This window comes from Girardinichthys multiradiatus, chromosome 5, assembly GCF_021462225.1.
Source record: "Girardinichthys multiradiatus isolate DD_20200921_A chromosome 5, DD_fGirMul_XY1, whole genome shotgun sequence".
NCBI classification, from domain to species: Eukaryota; Metazoa; Chordata; class Actinopteri; order Cyprinodontiformes; family Goodeidae; genus Girardinichthys; species Girardinichthys multiradiatus.
The window spans coordinates 14,487,440-14,507,565 of NC_061798.1; the positions used below are offsets into that span (position 1 = coordinate 14,487,440).

The following is a 20,126-nucleotide window of genomic DNA, read 5'->3' on the forward strand; positions in this document are numbered from 1 at the left end:
TTTGGGCTTCTCCACACCGTAACTCTCCCGGATGTGGGGAAAACAGTAAAGGTGGACTCATCAGAGAACAATACATGTTTCACATTGTCCACACCCCAAGATTTGTGCTCCTTGCACCATTGAAACCGACGTTTGGCATTGGCATGAGTGACCAAAGGTTTGGCTATAGCAGTCCGGCCGTGTATATTGACCCTGTGGAGCTCAGTTCTGGTGGAAACAGGAGAGTTGAGGTGCACATTTAATTCTGCCTTGATTTGGGCTGCTGTGGTTTTATGTTTTTTGGATACAACCCGGGTTAGCACCTGAACATCCCTTTCAGACAGCTTCCTCTTGCGTCCAGTTAATCTTGTTGGATATGGTTCGTCCTTCTTGGTGGTATGCTGACATTACCCTGGATACCGTGGCTCTTGATACATCACAAAGACTTGCTGTCTTGGTCACAGATGCGCCAGCAAGACGTGCACCAACAATTTGTCCTCTTTTGAACTCTGGTATGTCACCCATAATGTTGTGTGCATTTCAATATTTTGAGCCAAACTGTGCTCTTACCCTGCTAATTGAACCTTCACACTCTGCTCTTACTGGTGCAATGTACAATCAATGAAGACTGGCTACCAGGCTGGTCCAATTTAGCCATGAAACCTCCCACACTAAAATGACAGGTGTTTCAGTTTCATTGTCCAGCCCCTGTAGATTTAAATTAGAAGAATGCACACATTTTCCATACTGAGGTTATACAAAACAATAGCGCTACAGCAGAAAAGCCAATCAATCAGTCACACACGATTTAAAAAGCCATTCTTCAACGCACGTTTTAGCTGATATATTTATTTCTTAAACATTTTAAGCCATCCATTGCCATGCTGGCAACAGGTACACACCATGTAAGGAGTAGTGCATTCGACTGACATCATAATTTTTGTCAAATGAAACACTTATCCTTTCCCTTTTGAAAAAGAAAAGACAAACCAGTTGGAGATAGCAAACAGTGGGGACAACAAAGGTGCCATCATTGTTCTGCCATGGTAACACCAACGGCTAGCAGGAGCACCAATCAACTCGGAAGACATCCCCGCTTCTGAGGCCGTCCAACAGTCGTTTCATTCAACATTTTCCCTCCAGTCTCATCAGGTTGTCACTTGACATGACTGAAGTTAGACTCCAGGGCCTTTTCTTCTTCTATGTTATCTGAATCTTCTCTCTGCAGCTGGCAAAACAACTTACCGGTATGACAGGAGAAGAATGACAACAGAAAGCAAACACACACAGGCACACGATACAAGTACAAACAGTGTGAAAAATTATCTTGGGTTCCTTCCTGTTTTATAGAAAAGGTAAGGGGTGCTTTGGCAGCCAATGTTTTATTTCCCTCCTGTTCAACATGAGGTTTAGATATCCAATGGTTTTTCTTTTATTATTATTTTACAACACTTCCGTGATACTGGAGGACATTAGAAACAGTTTGGGACAGGACAGATGCACAACAATTACAAATGCAAACAGGTCAGTGACTGACAAATAAAACAGCAGATATCATAGTTTCATATGATCTTATTCATGGTAACATCCCTCTCCCCCACCATGCACAACACAATAAATCTTGGATGTTACATATATGCTACATTCTCTTATTTATTATTTCACTGATATAAAGGCAAACATATTTCAATGCAAAGTGTAAGTTTCTCTGCTTTTCTTTACATTAAAATTAGTACTATAGGTTGAAATCTGACAATTTAAACAGTATGACAGCTCATAGCAAACAGAAATGTAGCTCATAAACTTGATTTTACAGAAATCCTTAAATCTTCTGATAGCAAGAATAGCAGATTCAGTGTTTGTTTTCTTTTTATCAACAATCACAATGCATATACATCACCAGAACAAAAGCAAGCTCAATTTTTGAACACTCTGATCTCCCAAATGGTTTTTGAGTTGCACACACAGAATTACACATAAAAATACATAACTAATTTTCAGGAGTGGTTACAGTAGAGGACCTTTTAAACATCTCTTGTTTTATGTTTAAAATGCATACCAAAAACGTTTAAAAAACAAACCAAAAAGGAAAAACAAAATGTTCTCAATATGTTTATTTCATAATGTCCAAATACGGTGTGCTGCCACCCGGTGGTGGGTTCGGATATTGTCTGTTCAGAAAATACCATAACAGTAACACGTAATAATGCTTGTATCCTGTGCGACGTCACATCCTTATGGAAGGTTCAAAGGTCTAAAAGAGCTGTCAGGAGGATTGGCTAGGTGAATGCTCCACTAGATTTTTTTCACACATTGATATTCCATTAACTGTAAGAAAAGAAAAGGAGAGAGAGAGAAAAACACAGGAGTATAAATTATTTACTGTTTCACAATAACTACACAGGAATTATGCTGTATATTTATGCGTACAGCTTTCAAGTGCAGATGTATAAGTAATTTTTATGAGTTGACAACAGTGTGGCCTTTTGTTGGGAAAGCCTGGTATATGAATGATACCGCTGCACCCTCAATCCAAAATTAGGCTAATGAAGAAAAAAAAAAAAAGTTCAGGGTTTGCAATGATACAGATTACACAAAAACAGTTCAAAATAGTTAAATAAAACTACTATAGCAAGAATTTTATCCAAATTCAACACTAAATCCTACTTTAATACCTGCCCCAGTCTCAAAATTATTTAACTCCAATAGAAATCTTTACACATTTGTAAATCAGGTGTGGTCTCAGATGCACTTTATACAACCAATCAAGAGGTGCATTAGTTAAGACTTTTTTAGTTTACTGTGTCCTTTCATAAAGACAAACAATAGAAAAAGTATATCCATTAGCATTGTATTAATTTAACCTAAGGATACGGTTTAACTGTTCATTCCATATCTTCTCAGGTATTGAATTTTCAAAGTTCCAATTTGCAAAAATTAACAAGAAGATGCCCTAAAGTCGGAGCTCCAAACAGGAATGCGGCAGATTTTACAATCAACCCAAAGCTCAAAATCAAATAAGGCTGCCATGTGTTTAAATGCAGCTGTTTAAATAGCTGCGTGGATAAAGTATATATTTGCACTTCTGTTGGTTTGTATTATGTGCATACTGTACAATCTCTGTTGGTGAACATGTTCATGTAGGGCTTAATACAAAAAGTGCAAAGAAATACACTGTTATTAGCATGCACTGGGAATGCTAGTAAATGGGTCACTGACCCCAGCAGTAAGCATCTCACAATGATTTTCCAACCTGGTACAATTGTACTGTTAAGTTGGGTTTTATTCATTCCAAGGATTGTGTTCCAACTTCAGAAGTAAATAAGTAGCCACCAGTGCTTTCAGTTGAAACTGGGGGTTCCCCAAATAGTTCCTAAAGCCTTTCTGCTTTAAATTGTTAGTTTAATGCAAAGATCTTGTGCTTAAACAGAATCATTGTATTTCCATTGGAAAAAAAGGAATGTCAAGTATTATGCAGCCCTTTTACAAGTAAACAGAATAGAAAAGAGAAACAATTACTCTGTGTGAGTGCTGCTTAGTATAACATGTATATTACTGCTATGATATATATTAATTGTTATTTTGATACATGGACTTAAGCAAAAAATATAAACACCTATTGAATTCATGTGCTTATGAGGAGAAGGTGAGACCTTTTGGCCTCTTTGCTGTTCTGCTCTTTATTGGAAAGACATGTATAGCAAGCCTATACAGGTCCTTCTCAAAATATTAGCATATTGTGATAAAGTTCATTATTTTCCATAATGTCATGATGAAAATTTAACATTCATATATTTTAGATTCATTGCAGACTAACTGAAATATTTCAGGTCTTTTATTGTCTTAATACAGATGATTTTGGCATACAGCTCATGAAAACCCAAAATTCCTATCTCACAAAATTAGCATATCATTAAAAGGGTCTCTAAACGAGCTATGAACCTAATCATCTGAATCAACGAGTTAACTCTAAACACCTGCAAAAGATTCCTGAGGCCTTTAAGACTCCCAGCCTGGTTCATCACTCAAAACCCCAATCATGGGTAAGACTGCCGACCTGACTGCTGTCCAGAAGGCCACTATTGACACCCTCAAGCAAGAGGGTAAGACACAGAAAGAAATTTCTGAACGAATAGGCTGTTCCCAGAGTGCTGTATCAAGGCACCTCAGTGGGAAGTCTGTGGGAAGGAAAAAGTGTGGCAGAAAACGCTGCACAACGAAAAGAGGTGACCGGACCCTGGGGAAGATTGTGGAGAAGGGCCGATTCCAGACCTTGGGGGACCTGCGGAAGCAGTGGACTGAGTCTGGAGTACAAACATCCAGAGCCACCGTGCACAGGCGTGTGCAGGAAATGGCCTACAGGTGCCGCATTCCCCAGGTCAAGCCACTTTTGAACCAGAAACAGCGGCAGAAGCACCTGACCTTGGCTACAGAGAAGCAGCACTGGACTGTTGCTCAGTGGTCCAAAGTACTTTTTTCGGATGAAAGCAAATTCTGCATGTCATTCGGAAATCAAGGTGCCAGAGTCTGGAGGAAGACTGGGGAGAAGGAAATGCCAAAATGCCAGAAGTCCAGTGTCAAGTACCCACAGTCAGTGATGGTCTGGGGTGCCGTGTCAGCTGCTGGTGTTGGTCCACTGTGTTTTATCAAGGGCAGGGTCAATGCAGCTAGCTATCAGGAGATTTTGGAGCACTTCATGCTTCCATCTGCTGAAAAGCTTTATGGAGATGAAGATTTCATTTTTCAGCACGACCTGGCACCTGCTCACAGTGCCAAAACCACTGGTAAATGGTTTACTGACCATGGTATCACTGTGCTCAATTGGCCTGCCAACTCTCCTGACCTGAACCCCATAGAGAATCTGTGGGATATTGTGAAGAGAACGTTGAGAGACTCAAGACCCAACACTCTGGATGAGCTAAAGGCCGCTATCGAAGCATCCTGGGCCTCCATAAGACCTCAGCAGTGCCACAGGCTGATTGCCTCCATGCCACGCCGCATTGAAGCAGTCATTTCTGCAAAAGGATTCTTGACCAAGTATTGAGTGCATAACTGTACATGATTATTTGAAGGTTGACGTTTTTTGTATTAAAAACACTTTTCTTTTATTGGTCGGATGAAATATGCTAATTTTGTGAGATAGGAATTTTGGGTCACACACGGGAATGTCATAGTTGCGCTGGCTGAGTAAAAGATAACAGTTTTGCAGAAACCTAGGATCAAATATAAAGTACGGTCTGCTCATTGTGTGTCTGGTGAATGCCAAAAATAAGACCACCCGAAACTGGCTGTCTGAGCTTCTGAAGAATCTAAGAATCTGATACAAAGATTCTTCAGGAAGAGATGAGAAGGATTTGCTCCTTCCACAGCCCTAAAGAAGGCGGCATTGAAACTGCAGCTTCGCTCTCCTGACGCATGTCCCTATTGGGGTTTAAACTTTTGCTGTGTTTTTATAATACAATGACAATAAAAAGCATTCTTAAAGCATTCTGATTGTGATTCAGTCCAAGAAGAACCTCGCCCCAGCAGCCGCATCTTCTCTGTTCATTAGACCTGCTCAACTAAACATGCTCTCCTGTTTATTAGAGCGTTCCACAGTTAGAGGTTGTGTCTAGGCAGAGAAAATTAGTTCGGAATAAAACAATCTAAATATTGTTCATTTCAATTTGTTTTGCTTTGTTTGTCTGCTTAAGTGTAAACAGGCAACTGAGCCTGAGGCTGAGGCTGTGTTTTGGTTTGTTGCCTTAAAGTTGCAATAAATTTTATTTCAGTGGTTTAAACACTGATGGTCCGGTAACGTGAGCTTTCTCCGTTTGGTCTGGGTTTTCCCTTTCATCTCCTTTCACTGACTTGCATAAAAATATGTCCCCACAGTGCTTGTTAATGTGCTAAATTGTGTCCCCGCTATGCCAGCTACCAATGCTAAAAGCTCTGCTAATGCTAAGATGATAGCCAGCAATAGTTCTGCTGTGTATAACACACAGCTCACTCTGTTGACACTGCGGTCCGCGGTAGCATGCCACCATCTTGATAGTCCATTACACAATTCAATTAGTCACTGTGATGGCTAGTTAACACAACAATAAGAATAAGTTGTCCAAAATGTTATTGATTGCTAGTTCAGCAAACTACTTTTCAAACATTACTTTATTAAAATAATGTTTTATTCTCCCTTTGCTTTGCATTGGTTGTGTGAACACCTGGCAACTGTTGTTCTCAATTAGCCTTTAAAGCTAATCTAGCCTCATTCCTGGTTCCCCAAAACAAACTTTGGTTCTTAAACACACTGAACATCACAGCATCATTGTTTTATGTATTTTTTTTATGCACTAGTGGCCTTTATTTCCCAATTTTGTTTGACAGTAAGCTAACAGGAAAGGGGCAAGAGAGGGGAAAGACATGCAGCAACTGGGAGTTGAACCTACAATGGCTGCGTTGAGGACTGAAGACTCTGAATATGGGTCAAGCATTTTACTTCCACACCACCATCACGCCCCATCACTGCATCATTTTATTGTTTATTGATTTCAGTGTTATTATTATTGTATGTTTTTACAATTTGTTTTTCCATCGTTTTTTCAGTTTTCCTTATTCTTTTTATTTTTTACTTAGTAGTTTTGTTGAATGTTATTAGTCTAGTTAAGGAGTTTCTTGACTAAAGTATTTTAACTGGAAGTTGAACTATTTTGTCAATTAATTCTTGACAAAATAAATTCTCTGTGTAGTTTGTGTTAATAATGTAACAACACGTGGGGGAGGGGCAACCCTGCACTACTGTACAGCTGGGGAAAACTGGTTACTCTGGCACATTCTCTGGAATATTTAACACCAGGAACCAGCCCATGCCTAGTCTTGACCACCTCTATAATTAACTTAGAATATCAGCCGTCTAAACCTGCAATATGAAAATTATAATGGGTATTAGCTAAATCTGTTTTCAATGTGATTTAAGTGCAAACATTTCAGTCAATGAAAAAGTTCTCTATGAAAACACTCAACACATTTCTGACAGAAAATATTCATTAGAACAGACAATGTTTGTGCATACCACAAATATATATCTAATTTCCATTCCTGGTCGTGGGCGTTTACAGCAGCAAGCATTGGAAACCCATTTAGACTTTGATATTTTGATAGCATTACCTTACACTTACAAATTAGGTTGATAATATCTCTATTTGTTCAATTAACGGTATTCATTGAATGTGTATGTGTGTCTGAGACTTCCTTTAGCTAAAGCAAAAGTGTTTTTATCGATTTCTTAGGGCCTCTTACTGAGAGGGGATGCTGGGTGAGCCTGAGCGATGGAAGTGAATGTTCTGCCACTTTCCATCGCGGCGTTGCCACACACGGGTCTCCTCGGACTGCATGGTGCGGGGCATTCCACCGCCGTCCATGTACTGGGTCAGCCGAATATAAGCGATGCACGCAGCGTTTTCCCCGATGAGGTGCACATGAGGGTTCAGGAGGATGGTGTGCACTGGCTTATTCCCTTTAGACAGTGCTGTGAATGAGAGATTACAGAGAAAACGGTGCGTCAACAATGTGGAAATCCTTTTCCCATTTTTTCTATGACTTACAGATTATTTAATGTGATGATCTAAAACAGCCTTGAATTTGTCCAAAAGCAAAACACTGATTCTTTCATGTAATACGAACTGATAGTGTACGTGGAACCCAAGTCTCCATATGTTGATGCTGGAGAGCGGACAAACAGAGGCTTGCCAAGTGATTGAGGTTTCTGGGACATATCTGGTTTATCCAAACTATTTTTACCCAGGCTGAGAACATTCTGTCATTTATGGCAGTCATTTTTCATGGGTGAATTTTTGTTCCAAGGTTAATTAATGCCCTTTCAGAGTGGTAGCAAACACAAACGGCAAACTGATCAGGTTAAATATTGATACTGAACACAACTGAAGCTATGCACACATGTACCTTATTTTTTCTCTGTTTATAGCATCATCACCTACACCTTTTGCAGTTTAACACCTATTCTTTTAAGAAAAAAAGTTGGCACTTAAAGGCAAGGGCGTTGTTTCCTTGTCTATTTGTAGGTAATCTGCCTTTGCATCAGTAGCTCCTTTGCGGTGTTCCAGTTAGAGCAGTAAAACTGGGCAATCGAGGAACCTATTTACAGCTAACCTCAATTACTTTCTTTAAAAGCAGGACACTCACAGTGGATTTTCAGCACAGTTTCTGCTTCAAAGAAACTCTCAAACTCTCCCTAAGCATTATGTACTAATTTTTATTAATTCTAATTTAATTAAAATGCATCCAAAAAAACAACTGCATACGTAGACTGGAGGCCAAAGATTTAGAAGCAACCTCACATTTCTGTTTGCACTGGCTTACTTAAAAACTATGAGTTCTATGAATGTTGGGATGCATTTACTGCACAATCACATTTTGCCTTCACTGAAATGCACCATTTTCCTCAATTTACTTAAAGCTATTCATTGACGTTACCAGACCAATGTTGAATAATTTAGGGGAAAAGGAAATGTGTTGTTGTAGGGTTGTGAAAATTATTATTTAACTAGCTAAATGTATTTTAATTGATTCAAACGTTTGGTTATCATCCTTCGCTCAATGAGCTTAAACATCTCCTTTTGGGATTGCCCCCTTCTTTTACAGCTGTTAAAGAAGAAGCCGGCATGAAGCACAAGGAGCAGGAATTTGATTGGTTGACAATGTCCAGCCTAAACTCAAACTGTGGCATAATTTACTCATAAATTGTGCATATACATGAAATGTTTGATATGTACTTTATTACTGATAAATTATTGATAATGATGTGTTTATTAATTATCTGCATTCCAATCTTGTTTTTTTCTCCACGAAAATGTAAGGATAGGCCAATTTGAATTGAGAAGGTGTTGTCTGAATGTAGATATATGAACACCTGGGCATTGAAAGGGTGCGACATGCATGAGGACATGGATGGGTTGCCGTTTATAGATACATTGGGATGTTTACAGATACATGCCAAAAACCTGAAACTAAAGTTCAACATTTTTTGTCCCTTATCAGAAAATTAAAACTCATATTCATAGATGGATTACAGTGTGAAATGTTTCACGCCATTATTTCTTGTAATTTTCATGATTATTGGTTACAGATAATGAAAACCCGAAATTAAGTGTCTCATACTGTACCTGAGGCAATGTTATAAGTGTCTTACCTGGGCTAAAGAGAAGAAAAAAAACTGGACTGTTGCTCATTGGTCTAAAGTGCTCTTTTCAGGTGAAAAGTAAAGTTTGCATTTCATGCACTTCATAGTCCCTTTTGCTGACAAGCTTAATGGAGATGATGATTGTATTTTCCAGCAGGGCTTGGCACCTACCAACACTGCCAAAGGTACCAAAAGCTGGTTCATTTACCTTGTTGTTACTGTGCTTGACTGGCTGGCAAACTGGCCTGACATGAACCTAATTGAGAATCTATGGAGTAATGCTAAGAGGAACATGAGCGACACCAGACCCAACAATGCAGATGACATGAGTGTCGCCATCAAAGCATCCTGGACTTTCATTAGGCCTCAGTAATTAACCTGTAATTTCTTCTGTTAAGTAGAGTTAGAGTAATGTGTCATCTTTTCTACCATACACCTCCCCACCCAACACACCTTAGTAGCATAACCCGACAATGAAGAATTTGTTGCAGTTCTCCATCAGTTTAGAATTTGTCTTCCTCTTTTACTATCTTCTACACTGAGTATTGTGGTTTTCACAATTCCAGTTGACTGAAACTTTTACATTTTTGACTGTAGATATGAGAAAGTACCTATTATCTTGTTGCCATTTCCCGACTGAGTGTTTTTGTGGAAAACAAATCTGCAGAACTTCTAATAAATGTGGAGAGCATATAACTGCATAATAAAATAAATGTGATTAGATATTCATACCGACCAAGTATTTTTATTCATATAACATTTTTGGACCAGCTGTTTCCATATTTTATAAATCAAAGGAAAGGGCACTGCAGCTTGAAACACATTAAATGTTTTTTTTTTTTGGGGGGGGGGGGGGGGGGTTTATTTGCCGGCCTCTTGTCATTTTTTCATATTTCATGTAATTTATTTCAGTTATGTTTACAAGTGTAATACAAACTCAGTGCTTTGAGTATGCAATTGTTTTTAGATCCGCGCCTTTAGTTCGCCCCCAAAGACAAACAAAGAAAGCTCTCCACACTGGGATTTCTGACAAGGAACTTGCGCAATAGCTCACATCTTGGCAATGTAAGCTACCACGATAAATTATGTTTTTGTTAGAAAACCCAGGAACCACTGGTATCATTTCAACAGTCCAAAAGGAAACGGACAACACTGGCTTTAAATGTTTTCTCAATTGTCTAAATTGGATGCAGATACTTGGTGTTCTGTATCACTTCGGATGTCACTACTAATAAAGAAAAGTACTACAACTTTGACAAACTTCTGTTACATGGACAAATACAAGCCATTGATATATGTAGAAAAATTTTAACAATTACGGTTAATGTTTTAGTTTTCATAAATAAAAGCCTTGAACACACCATTCTCAAAGTAGAAGCGATGGAAGTCATGTCCTTCCACCAGATTGCCCAGGGCCTCGGGCTCAAAGGAAGTCAAACCAGGATCACAAATCTTCCTGTTGTGTGAAAAAGAGAGTCCACCATCAGAAATTAAAGAAGCAACTAATTATAAAGGTTAAATCTCACTGTGCATATGCAATTGAAAACTTACGCGTAAGCCTCAAAGTCTCCATTGTTTATGGACTCAATCAGCTGTTCAGTAACTTTAATTATTTCCTGTTTGCGAGCTACAACAACAACAAAAAAAAACAGATAATTTATTAAAAATTAACTATGCAACGTGTTTTCTTTTTCTGGCAAGTAATTTCTTAGTTAAAATAAAGAAATTCTGACATCAAATAAGCATCAAATGGGTTCTAGTCTACACGTATGCAAGACTTCAAAAAGCTATTAGAAATGGAAGGCGCTCAAGTCCAAAAAAACTTTTTCAACATTTATCTTTTTAAAAATATTATTTTGGGTTTTATATCTGAAGATATAAAAGTAGAAAGCCTCCCATGACTAATAGTGACATCAGGCAGGAAGAGAATGCAGGATGACAGGATTTCTTTCACCCAACAAATCTCAAAAAGACAAACAAACCAATGCTCAGATGCAATGTAATTACTACAAAACTAGCTTTAACTAAGTAATATTAACAGTTACCTTTATTGTTATTGGTGCAGGCTGGGGGGATATTGAAAAAAATACTTAAATTGTGCAACAAAAAAGACATGTTATAACAAAAAAGTGCATGTAGATTAGTCCTTAAGCTTCATTTCCTCCACACATGAACAACAATACTGAGTGTATGAGCGTGTATTTAAGTGAGCAATGTACATGAAACAAACGGTAAATGGAAAAAAAACATGAACTACGAGGCACAGATATGCAGGTTTTTAATCAAACACAAAAAAGTTAACGGGTCACAAAGAGGATCCTATTTAAAATGATGGGGTATGAGAAGTACTTCTAAGTTTATTTATATATAACTACAGACTTTATGAAACTTGAAATGATCTAGACACCATGATCACAGGATCTGAGAGATTTCAAACAGAGAGGTCATAATTCTACAAAAGGTAAACAAAACAGTTAATCTCCCCTTTTTGCAGAGGGGACTTACTCTGAATTGAGGAGGTGGGAGTCTGTCCCGAGTCAGACATCTGTGAGGAGCAACTCTTTGAACTCAAGACACCGCTCACTAAGCTGCCCAGACGGAGGGCTGACAAGATTGCATGAGTAATGAGTGTGCGATTTGGTGTCCAGTGTTTGTGTGTTAGAGCAGCGAGTGTAACAGAGACAAACATGTTTGTCAGGAAATGAATTTACAGAGGGAATAAAATGATGAGAAAGAAGAAAAAAAGGTGGTGGGGGGCATTAAATAATACTAAGAACATAAATATGCTTAAAAGAGATTCATGCAGTAATAAAAAAAAAAAAGAACAAAACTACATTTTGCAATCACCCAGTTGCAATAGTTACTTTTCCACTGTGTACCAATATACTGAGTATGGATCAGTCTGAAATGATGAGCAATGACTGTTAATATCTAGCGTGTGGTGAGACTTTCCCTACCTTTTATATCTTCATCCTCAATGGTGGTGTTGGCACTTTCAATGGACTCCTGATGAAGAATGACATTAGTTCAAAGAGAAAAAGTCAGACAGAATTTGGTTAAGGAGAAAACAGTTAATACACCGAAAAAAACAGCTGAGTTGTTTCTTTAACCCTACTGCTGGGTTCATGCAGTTGGGACAGAAGTCAGGCAGTTTTAACCAAATATTCACCTTTGCTTTTGTCAGTGATTGTGATGGGTTCATTATTTTTATTGTATGTCAATAAAAATTAACGTCTAAGGCATTTCCTGTGTCAAGATTCACCACAATAGTAATTTGGAACCTAATCTTTGGCAACTGATGAACAGAAGTATTTTTGGCTGAATACTTTGTCAAATCTTGCTTTCTGTTTGTGAAAGATTAACGTTTGGTATAATATAACAGATATAATTCACAACAATCTTACACTTGACTTCATAAGTCATTTACGTGTTACATCCTATTCCCATCTTGGTCATTCCCATAAAACATTCAGACTTGTCCCTGCCAGTGGGCGGGGTCTGAAATGGTGCATGACGCTCTGGAGCCGCAGCTTGCGGATCCCCTGTGTTAGACATCACCAACTATGCCCCAGTGTTTGGGTTGAAAACCTAACCTAGTATACCGTGTTAAACACATATCCCACCTCTGTTGTGTTAAATCAACCAAGACCTGGATTGGTCCTTATGTGATCCAAAACTGGGTAAGCAAAATAAAACAAACTGGCTTGCTTTAAACCCAGCAATTTTTTTAATTTATTGGTGACAATTGATGTTTTGCTGCAATACCTTATTTCCATCAACAGGGTTGTGGATCACGGTTGTCTGTGGCTCCTAAATAGAGGAAGAGAATGAAGAACATGAGCAAACTAATAACAGAAAAAGGTTAAGAGGCGTAAAATGGCACAGACGTTCCTGGAAATGTTTGTGTGCCTACTTTTTTGTGCGTAATTTTGAAATTCAAATCTATGGCCAGTGTTAAGCATCATTATCTGTCTGCCTGTTTATGACATCATTGTCTTTTATGTGTCTGGCAGTGTCTTGTGTGAGCAATTAGATGTCTGGCTTTTGTAGAATCGATCCCGATGACCCCCTCAGTCCCTCTAATCACTCACCCAGATTACACTAGATTATGACATCAGCGACCCTTACTGGATCTGTGAGTGTGTTGTATGTGCGCTTAATGATGACAACAAAATGGAGAATAGAGAGAAAAAGACAGATGTCATGTGCCTTACATACATGCGTAATCAAACCGTCAGCGAGAGAGGGAAGAGAAAATCTTTTGCGTCATGCAAAGCGCTGGTCACATGGCCAGACACAGAAAGCCTATTAGCAGACACTACGCAAAAGCCACTAAACAGACGACCAGGGAAGGAAAAAATACTCTCATACTCCTCACAGCCATGCACAGGTAAGCTATGTCAGGAACAAATCCTCAGTAATGCTGATGTGGATTCTAGTTTCATATGCACAACTGGAAGGAGTAAAGAGACACGAAAGTTAACTGGAGCATGGTATGAGGGTGTGAAGAGGGGACAACAAGCAGAGGGACAGGCTGGAGGCTTGAGGTAAAAGTTGCCCTAATCACAAATTTAAGACCACAAAAGTCATAGGGCAGTAAATACAAAGGATTATTGTTAAAGCTCAAGAAGAACACTTCTTATGTCCAGACTGACGAAGCTCTATACAGAACATGCATTCTCTGCCAATCAAGATAAGTGAAGGATATGAACGGACAATTTTTTCATGGGTTGCTATGTCAGACATTCTAGAGCTGGGAACCTGGTGTGTCCACAAAAAGTATTTAACATTCTTATTCACGCAAGAAAAGTCTGTTATTGACTGCTGTTTCATCTCATTTTACTGCCCTTGAATTTGTCAATATTTTTACACACTTTCCTAAGATTTTAAATATTGCCAAGCAATGTGGAGAATAACAATTAGAGATGGTGAACCTGTACCTCCTCCAATCTGGGATATGAGCTTTAGATCTTTTAGTGAAAATATGTATGGATGTGGATGAAACTGATGGGTGTATATACCAGTGCAGAGGCAGGGCCAGTGTCTTTAGGACTGGTCACTGTGTTGGCTTTGTTGTTGACCTGCAGGGGGCAGTGTAGAGGGGACATGACACATACGCACGTTTTGAACTAGCACACCGTCTTTTCAAGCCATTCCAAAGTGATCAACCCAACTCATCTGTCCAAAGACATACCCACCTTACTATACGCTGATAACAACTAAGACCAAAATAAACAAGGGGAGTACAGATATTACACAGGACATAATGCTGCATTATATCTCTACTCTGATTTAAAATTTTCCAAGATCCTAATATAAAAAAGACAAGAATTCAAACTAAGTTAGAATTCAGAGTGGAAAAATTAGAGCATTCTTGCTAACCCAAAATTCAAAATGGCTGACAAGCAAATTATAGTAGAGATAGTTGATGTCCTTCAATTCATTTGTATTTTTACTGTAATTACTTTAATGCTTCTGATGGTTTGTATCTTACTAAATCAGTAGCACTCACTCTACTGCACATCTGCTAAAAGTTTAAATGTACTATTTAACCATTTCTTATCACGTTAGGCATTCAGGTAAACAGATTGAAACAAAAAACCTACCAAGGTTTGAATACTTCTCAACCACTGGCATGGATAAGAATTTTTTCAGACTCAACCTGCAGCCCTATTAGGCTGAGTTAAAGCTCCCTGCAAAACGACACTAATGTAGATTACATTTAAGATTTGAGTGCTTCCCTACACTCAGTATACAAATTGCCACAGTGAATGCATAAAACCTGGAAAAATACATTGCTATTAGTTTCTATTGCTAATTGGAATTAGGCCTGGTCCTTGAGCATTGCAATTAATAAATCCCATAGGTTTTCTTGCTTGCAATAGGAAACGGTAAAAGTTCAGATTTTTAAAGAAAAATCAAACACAGCATAAGAAATGCACCTATGCATGAGGCTGGGGTAATGGGATAGGGAGACGTTTAGTGGAAAGCTACATGTCATATGTAGCTGGAAAACAAGTCAATCAAACTGACTTGAACTGAAGCAAAGAAAAAAAATCTAAGTATTTCAAGAGCAACATTTTTTTTTATTTAACAATTTTATTTAAATCCTGGATTGTGGATGATAAGAAAAATAAGTTTATTTATTCACACTGCCCAGTTCTCATTTGTGATATATTAGACAAACAGGGGAATCCAGGCCTGCCTATACTAAAAAGAGCAAATTAATCTTTTATTTTGGTTTGAAAAAAAACAAAAAAAAAACATTTATTGCGTTTAAGTAAGAAACACCTATGCTTTATTAAATGAGAATTTTTAATAAATGCAATCAGGTTAACAATAGGCTCAATTGTTTTGTTAATGTATGACTTTCTGTCACTAAAAATATGCAACTTCATTTTGTTTTTGTACTACACAAGTTTAAATTCAGAAACTGACTTTTTCCTCTTCAAGTTGCCCAATTAAACAAAAACACTAACATGATGTAATACATGTGTTAAATGTGTACCATTTTCATTCAACTCCAGATGATTTTCATGAAAACATTAGGAGAATACTGGATTTTTGACATTATAAATAAAAAAACATACTTTTAGTCACTCTTCAACGTTATTATTCCACAGACACGACTGCTTGATGTCTACTAGCCAATAAAGAGAATGATGGATGACAAACACGGAGCGGTAATAATAGCCTAATTCTCCTTAGGGAGAATTTTGCAATTTCACGTGAAAAAAGGAAACATGATAATTTAGCCCAGAGTTTTCTTAGAAACACATGGGTTTTGAAGAGCTTCTATTTTTTAATCTGTTCGTCAGAATACAAACTAACTGGACGTATCTTTAATACTGTAGAGGTTTCTCACTAACATACAGTTATAATAAAAGCTGAATGTTTCCTCGTTCAGTTCTAAAAACTGATTTGTCAGTGGGAAAAAAATTAATTATCTGACATTCAATAGTTTCTCAATAAAGGAAACATAACCTCAGATAAACAAAAATATAGTATATAGTATCAGTCTGACAATATTTTACCAAAATTGGATTTAAAATGCAAAAGAAATGTGAAAAAGTGATGTAATGCATATGCAGATAAAGTTTTACAGAAATTAAAGATACTGCAGGTCCTAATAAGCAATATTAGCTAGTCTGAGAAGTGTGAACAGCTCTGCAAAATGCATGTGTGTTCCATTGCAGTTCTCCCAGAGAGGCAGGGATTTCAGAGGCCACAAATTATTTTTGACAAAGAACTCCTTGGCATAAGAGCCAACTTAGAAATATGCAATATATAATTTTTGCAGCAATGACACAATAATAATGTTTTTTAATCTCGTGCTAAGCTATGCACATGCTCTTTCTAAAATACTGAAGACTCGGTCACCTCAAGACGCCAAAAGCTTAAAGTAACTCCAACAGCAGAGCAGCCCAACCTATTTCCTGAATAATTCAGCTCAAATGTTTAAACACTTAGGGGCAGTCGCTGATTGTGTACAGAACTTTGAACTTTTAGCCTGAGATGCCCAATAATTAAGTATGCAAAAATAAAAAATAAAACTTTCTCAGCTTCTACACAGTGCACTGTAAATTTTGTACCCTTCATCCAAGTCCACAATTTATTTAAGACCAGATCATTACTAAAATAGACACTACATGTGATTATAGGACAGGATGTTTCACAAAACGTGCTTCGTTTAATCATGTTTGAACTTAATTAAAAGGTGTTTTTAGATAAACTAGCATACATGTTCAGAAACAGTGTGAGAACAACCTAAGTGCCAAACACAGTGACCCAATTTTGAAGCATAACAAGAGAGCACCAATTTAAAATAAACTAAATACCCATTTGTATAAAAAAAGATTTATAGAAGGCAAACTCTTAATAAAAACAATAAAACTTGCACTGATGCCAGCACATGCATCTCCATGTCTTGGATTGGGTATAAGGACTAGCAAACACATGCAAAATGGTAAATTTTGTAAACATACATAGAAAAAGATAAATATAGAACTAATTAGACTAATCATAAAACTCAGATACTTTATATGATCTACATCAAGCCTTAAAAACCAAAAGCATTTTTCATAACTCACACTGACCGTCAGAATTACGTGATTAAATGCACAATGCATAATTAAAACCAAAAGGCCCCAGCAATATTCAACATTCCATTCAAAAATATGCAAGGACAAAAATGGCCACTGGCCTCATCAACTTACCTTAACACCATCTGATTTCTTGTTGAGCAAACTTTTGGCTGCTGCAGGAGCCAAGAGAAGATGTCAGCATGAGGATTCATAAACAGTCCTGTAGCTGAGGCTTCACTAACATGCAGCAGGCATATTAACAGTTCTTAACTTTAATCTACATGTGCAAATACAACTACAAGATCTATAGTTATTACAAAATCCTTCTAACAGCATTATCACTTATGCAAGGCAATTATCCTACGACATACTTATTCATATATAAGGGACTGAAGGGAAGGTTGTAACTGGGTGTATGTAGTTCAGGTAAAAAATGGAGGATTTACCAAGCTGTAACATACCTCCACATTCTTAAACTGACATACACATGCAAAAGAACCCTGTACATTTCATAGTAGAAATGCACCGAGACATCTGGCAACTGGCTTATTGTAAAGTAAATGATCCTGCATTTTTTTCTTTAGTAACCACAAATCCTAACACGTAACCACGTAAGTTTTGTCAAGCTACTAAACGAACGAATTAGCCCTAAGCTGGCTTCAGCAGATAGCAATATGGCTAAACATTTTTTAGCAACATTCAACAAAGCTCTCATTCTTTTGAGCTTTTCAACTTCTCTCTGTTAGGGAACATGGTAGCTTCATAAATGTCAACCCTTTGGAAATACCTGAGTCAAGGTAAGTGTCTACATTCTCAGGGGAATATATAGAGAGAGACTTATGTTTATGGTTCGTTATGCTAATTGTGCAAATTATGCTAATCACCTTTTGCTAAAAATGTCAAATCTGTGATAAATTTTTGTTTATTGTAAAATATTAGTGAAAAGCTTTAAATTAGTGACCATTCACTGCAAGAATACTAGAAAGAGATCCATTGAAAAATAGTAATTATAGCCTATAAAGAGAAATCAAAATTATTATTATTTTTTTTTTTTTAAATCAGTATCGGCAGGTCAGATATTTACAAAACTAAGGATCATAATCTGTCCACATATCTCTGATCGGTGCACCTATTAGATAAAACCTCTCTACTTGAGAGATATTTTTACTCCTTTTTTTAGTTTGTACTGTTACACGCATTTCAAAATGCATACCGTATACTGTTCTACAATACAGCATAACTTTAAAAAATGTCATTGTTCCAAGTTCAACAGAGATGTTTTGAAAAACGAAAAAAAAGAAAAGCAAAAGAATGGTCTCCTTGCATGCTTTACAGGCTATTAGGATAGGAAGGTCTAAACATCAAAAACTTATTGGTTGGATCCATCCTCACACATTTCCTCATCATCCCAAACATCTTACCTCAAATGGATACCACAATCCAAACACAGAAAAGGAAATAAAATTGAAAACGATGAATATAAAAAGAGACCCAAATGTGCTGATGCAATTTACTGTAAAAAGTAGGAAGTGAAAGTGGATCAATAAAACCCAGAATATTAGTGACAGGTCAAACGAAATACATGCGAGAGAGAATATGAAAAAGCAGAAAAATGACAAGATGAAGGGAGATAAATCTATTTACTACTGGCCTGTTTACATTAAAATCATCTTTGCTCCATAGAGAAACATTAAATTCCAACTCTAGCATGCATTAAAGTAAAAAACTTCAATGGCGCTTTAGTGAATCAATAACAAACATACATTTTATAGAAAAATTACCACCATGTGCGCGAAAGGCCAACTTTCTCTAACAACTAGCCTTGTTGGAGTAAATATGTCTAATGTCTTGGATACATGTTAGAAACCAATTCTTGGGCACCAGGCTGAGAAAAACATACCTGAGAAGTTTCTTGTGACCAGCAAAGTGGTCAATATTGCTCCCTGCCAATACAAAAGAGAAGGACAAAAGAAGGAAATGGCAATGGGCAAAAAAGAAGATAGGAAGGAAGATTGATTAGGAGGTCGCAGCAAGAGAGGAAATGCTAAGCAACAGTGCAGCATGGGGGATTTGCAGACAAGTCATCATTTTGAGGTTACTGTGAGATATCTTGGGAGAGACTGGGGAGAAACGCGCAGATTAATTACCCAGCATAAATAGAAACATGACCGATTGACTGAAGTATCACCTTGAGCTTTCTCCTGGCATTAAATTTCTTCAGGCACTCCACAGTCTCCTGCCTGTGCATCATGGAGGCTACAGTGGACCGTTGCTGCAAGAAGTAGAGAAAAAGTTTGAAGAGTTAGAAGGAGGTGAGGACAACTGAATCACGATGTGTAATTTTCATTTGTTCATGTGTTAGCGTTTGTAACATACGCAGATCCAGGGGTGTTTGAGGGCCTCTGCAGCAGTGATGCGCTTACTAGGGTTGATCGTTAGCATCTTATTAATGAGATCTTTGGCTTCAGGAGTTACGGTGTCCCACTCCGGGGATGGGAACTGTAAAAAAACAGGAGAGTTCAAAGCCGATGTATCCACCACAAAATATAGCCCACTGGTGACACTTTTTGGAACAATACAACAGTCTGGATAAGATAGAGACATACTATCTGAAGTTCTGATTGCATATCTTGATGTAAAAATTGCAAATTATCTGTTTATGTCCAAAAGCCAGAATGTATGAGCACCAGAGGCCAACAATCAGGGCCCTCTCAGTCAGCTCTCAGGGCCTATTAAATTTTAAAATTTGTTTTTGAATGGACATCATAATCTAAATTAAAATGTCATGTTTATATCTGAATTATATATATTTTGCTAAAGAATTACAAGAACTGAAACCAGCTACTCAGTTAATGTTGGGATTTCCAGTTTTATTTGAAGACAACTAG

General features: G+C 37.6%; 1 protein-coding gene across 13 annotated transcripts in view; it reads right to left on the reverse strand.

Annotated features, from left to right (window-relative positions):
- Window positions 1-808: 808 nt before the first annotated feature.
- camk2d2 (calcium/calmodulin-dependent protein kinase (CaM kinase) II delta 2) overlaps window positions 809-20,126 on the reverse strand; it is a 68,912-nt gene continuing 49,594 nt past the window's right edge. Inside the window, exons 10-22 of one of the 13 annotated variants that reach the window (XM_047364505.1) lie at window positions 19,615-19,737; window positions 19,427-19,510; window positions 19,139-19,181; window positions 17,371-17,408; window positions 14,176-14,235; window positions 12,920-12,964; window positions 12,112-12,160; window positions 11,660-11,758; window positions 11,200-11,220; window positions 10,706-10,781; window positions 10,516-10,610; window positions 7,255-7,483; window positions 809-2,307 (exon numbers count right to left, since the gene is read on the reverse strand). In XM_047364505.1, coding sequence (XP_047220461.1) covers window positions 2,304-2,307; window positions 7,255-7,483; window positions 10,516-10,610; window positions 10,706-10,781; window positions 11,200-11,220; window positions 11,660-11,758; window positions 12,112-12,160; window positions 12,920-12,964; window positions 14,176-14,235; window positions 17,371-17,408; window positions 19,139-19,181; window positions 19,427-19,510; window positions 19,615-19,737 — 966 coding nt within the window. In that variant the 3' untranslated portion in view covers window positions 809-2,303. Of the gene's footprint in view, window positions 2,308-7,250; window positions 7,484-10,515; window positions 10,611-10,705; window positions 10,782-11,199; window positions 11,221-11,659; window positions 11,759-12,111; window positions 12,161-12,919; window positions 12,965-14,175; window positions 14,236-17,370; window positions 17,412-19,138; window positions 19,182-19,426; window positions 19,511-19,614; window positions 19,738-20,126 lie in introns of those variants that run through there. The other 12 variants (XM_047364503.1, XM_047364507.1, XM_047364506.1 and 9 more) reach the window with 12 other exon arrangements.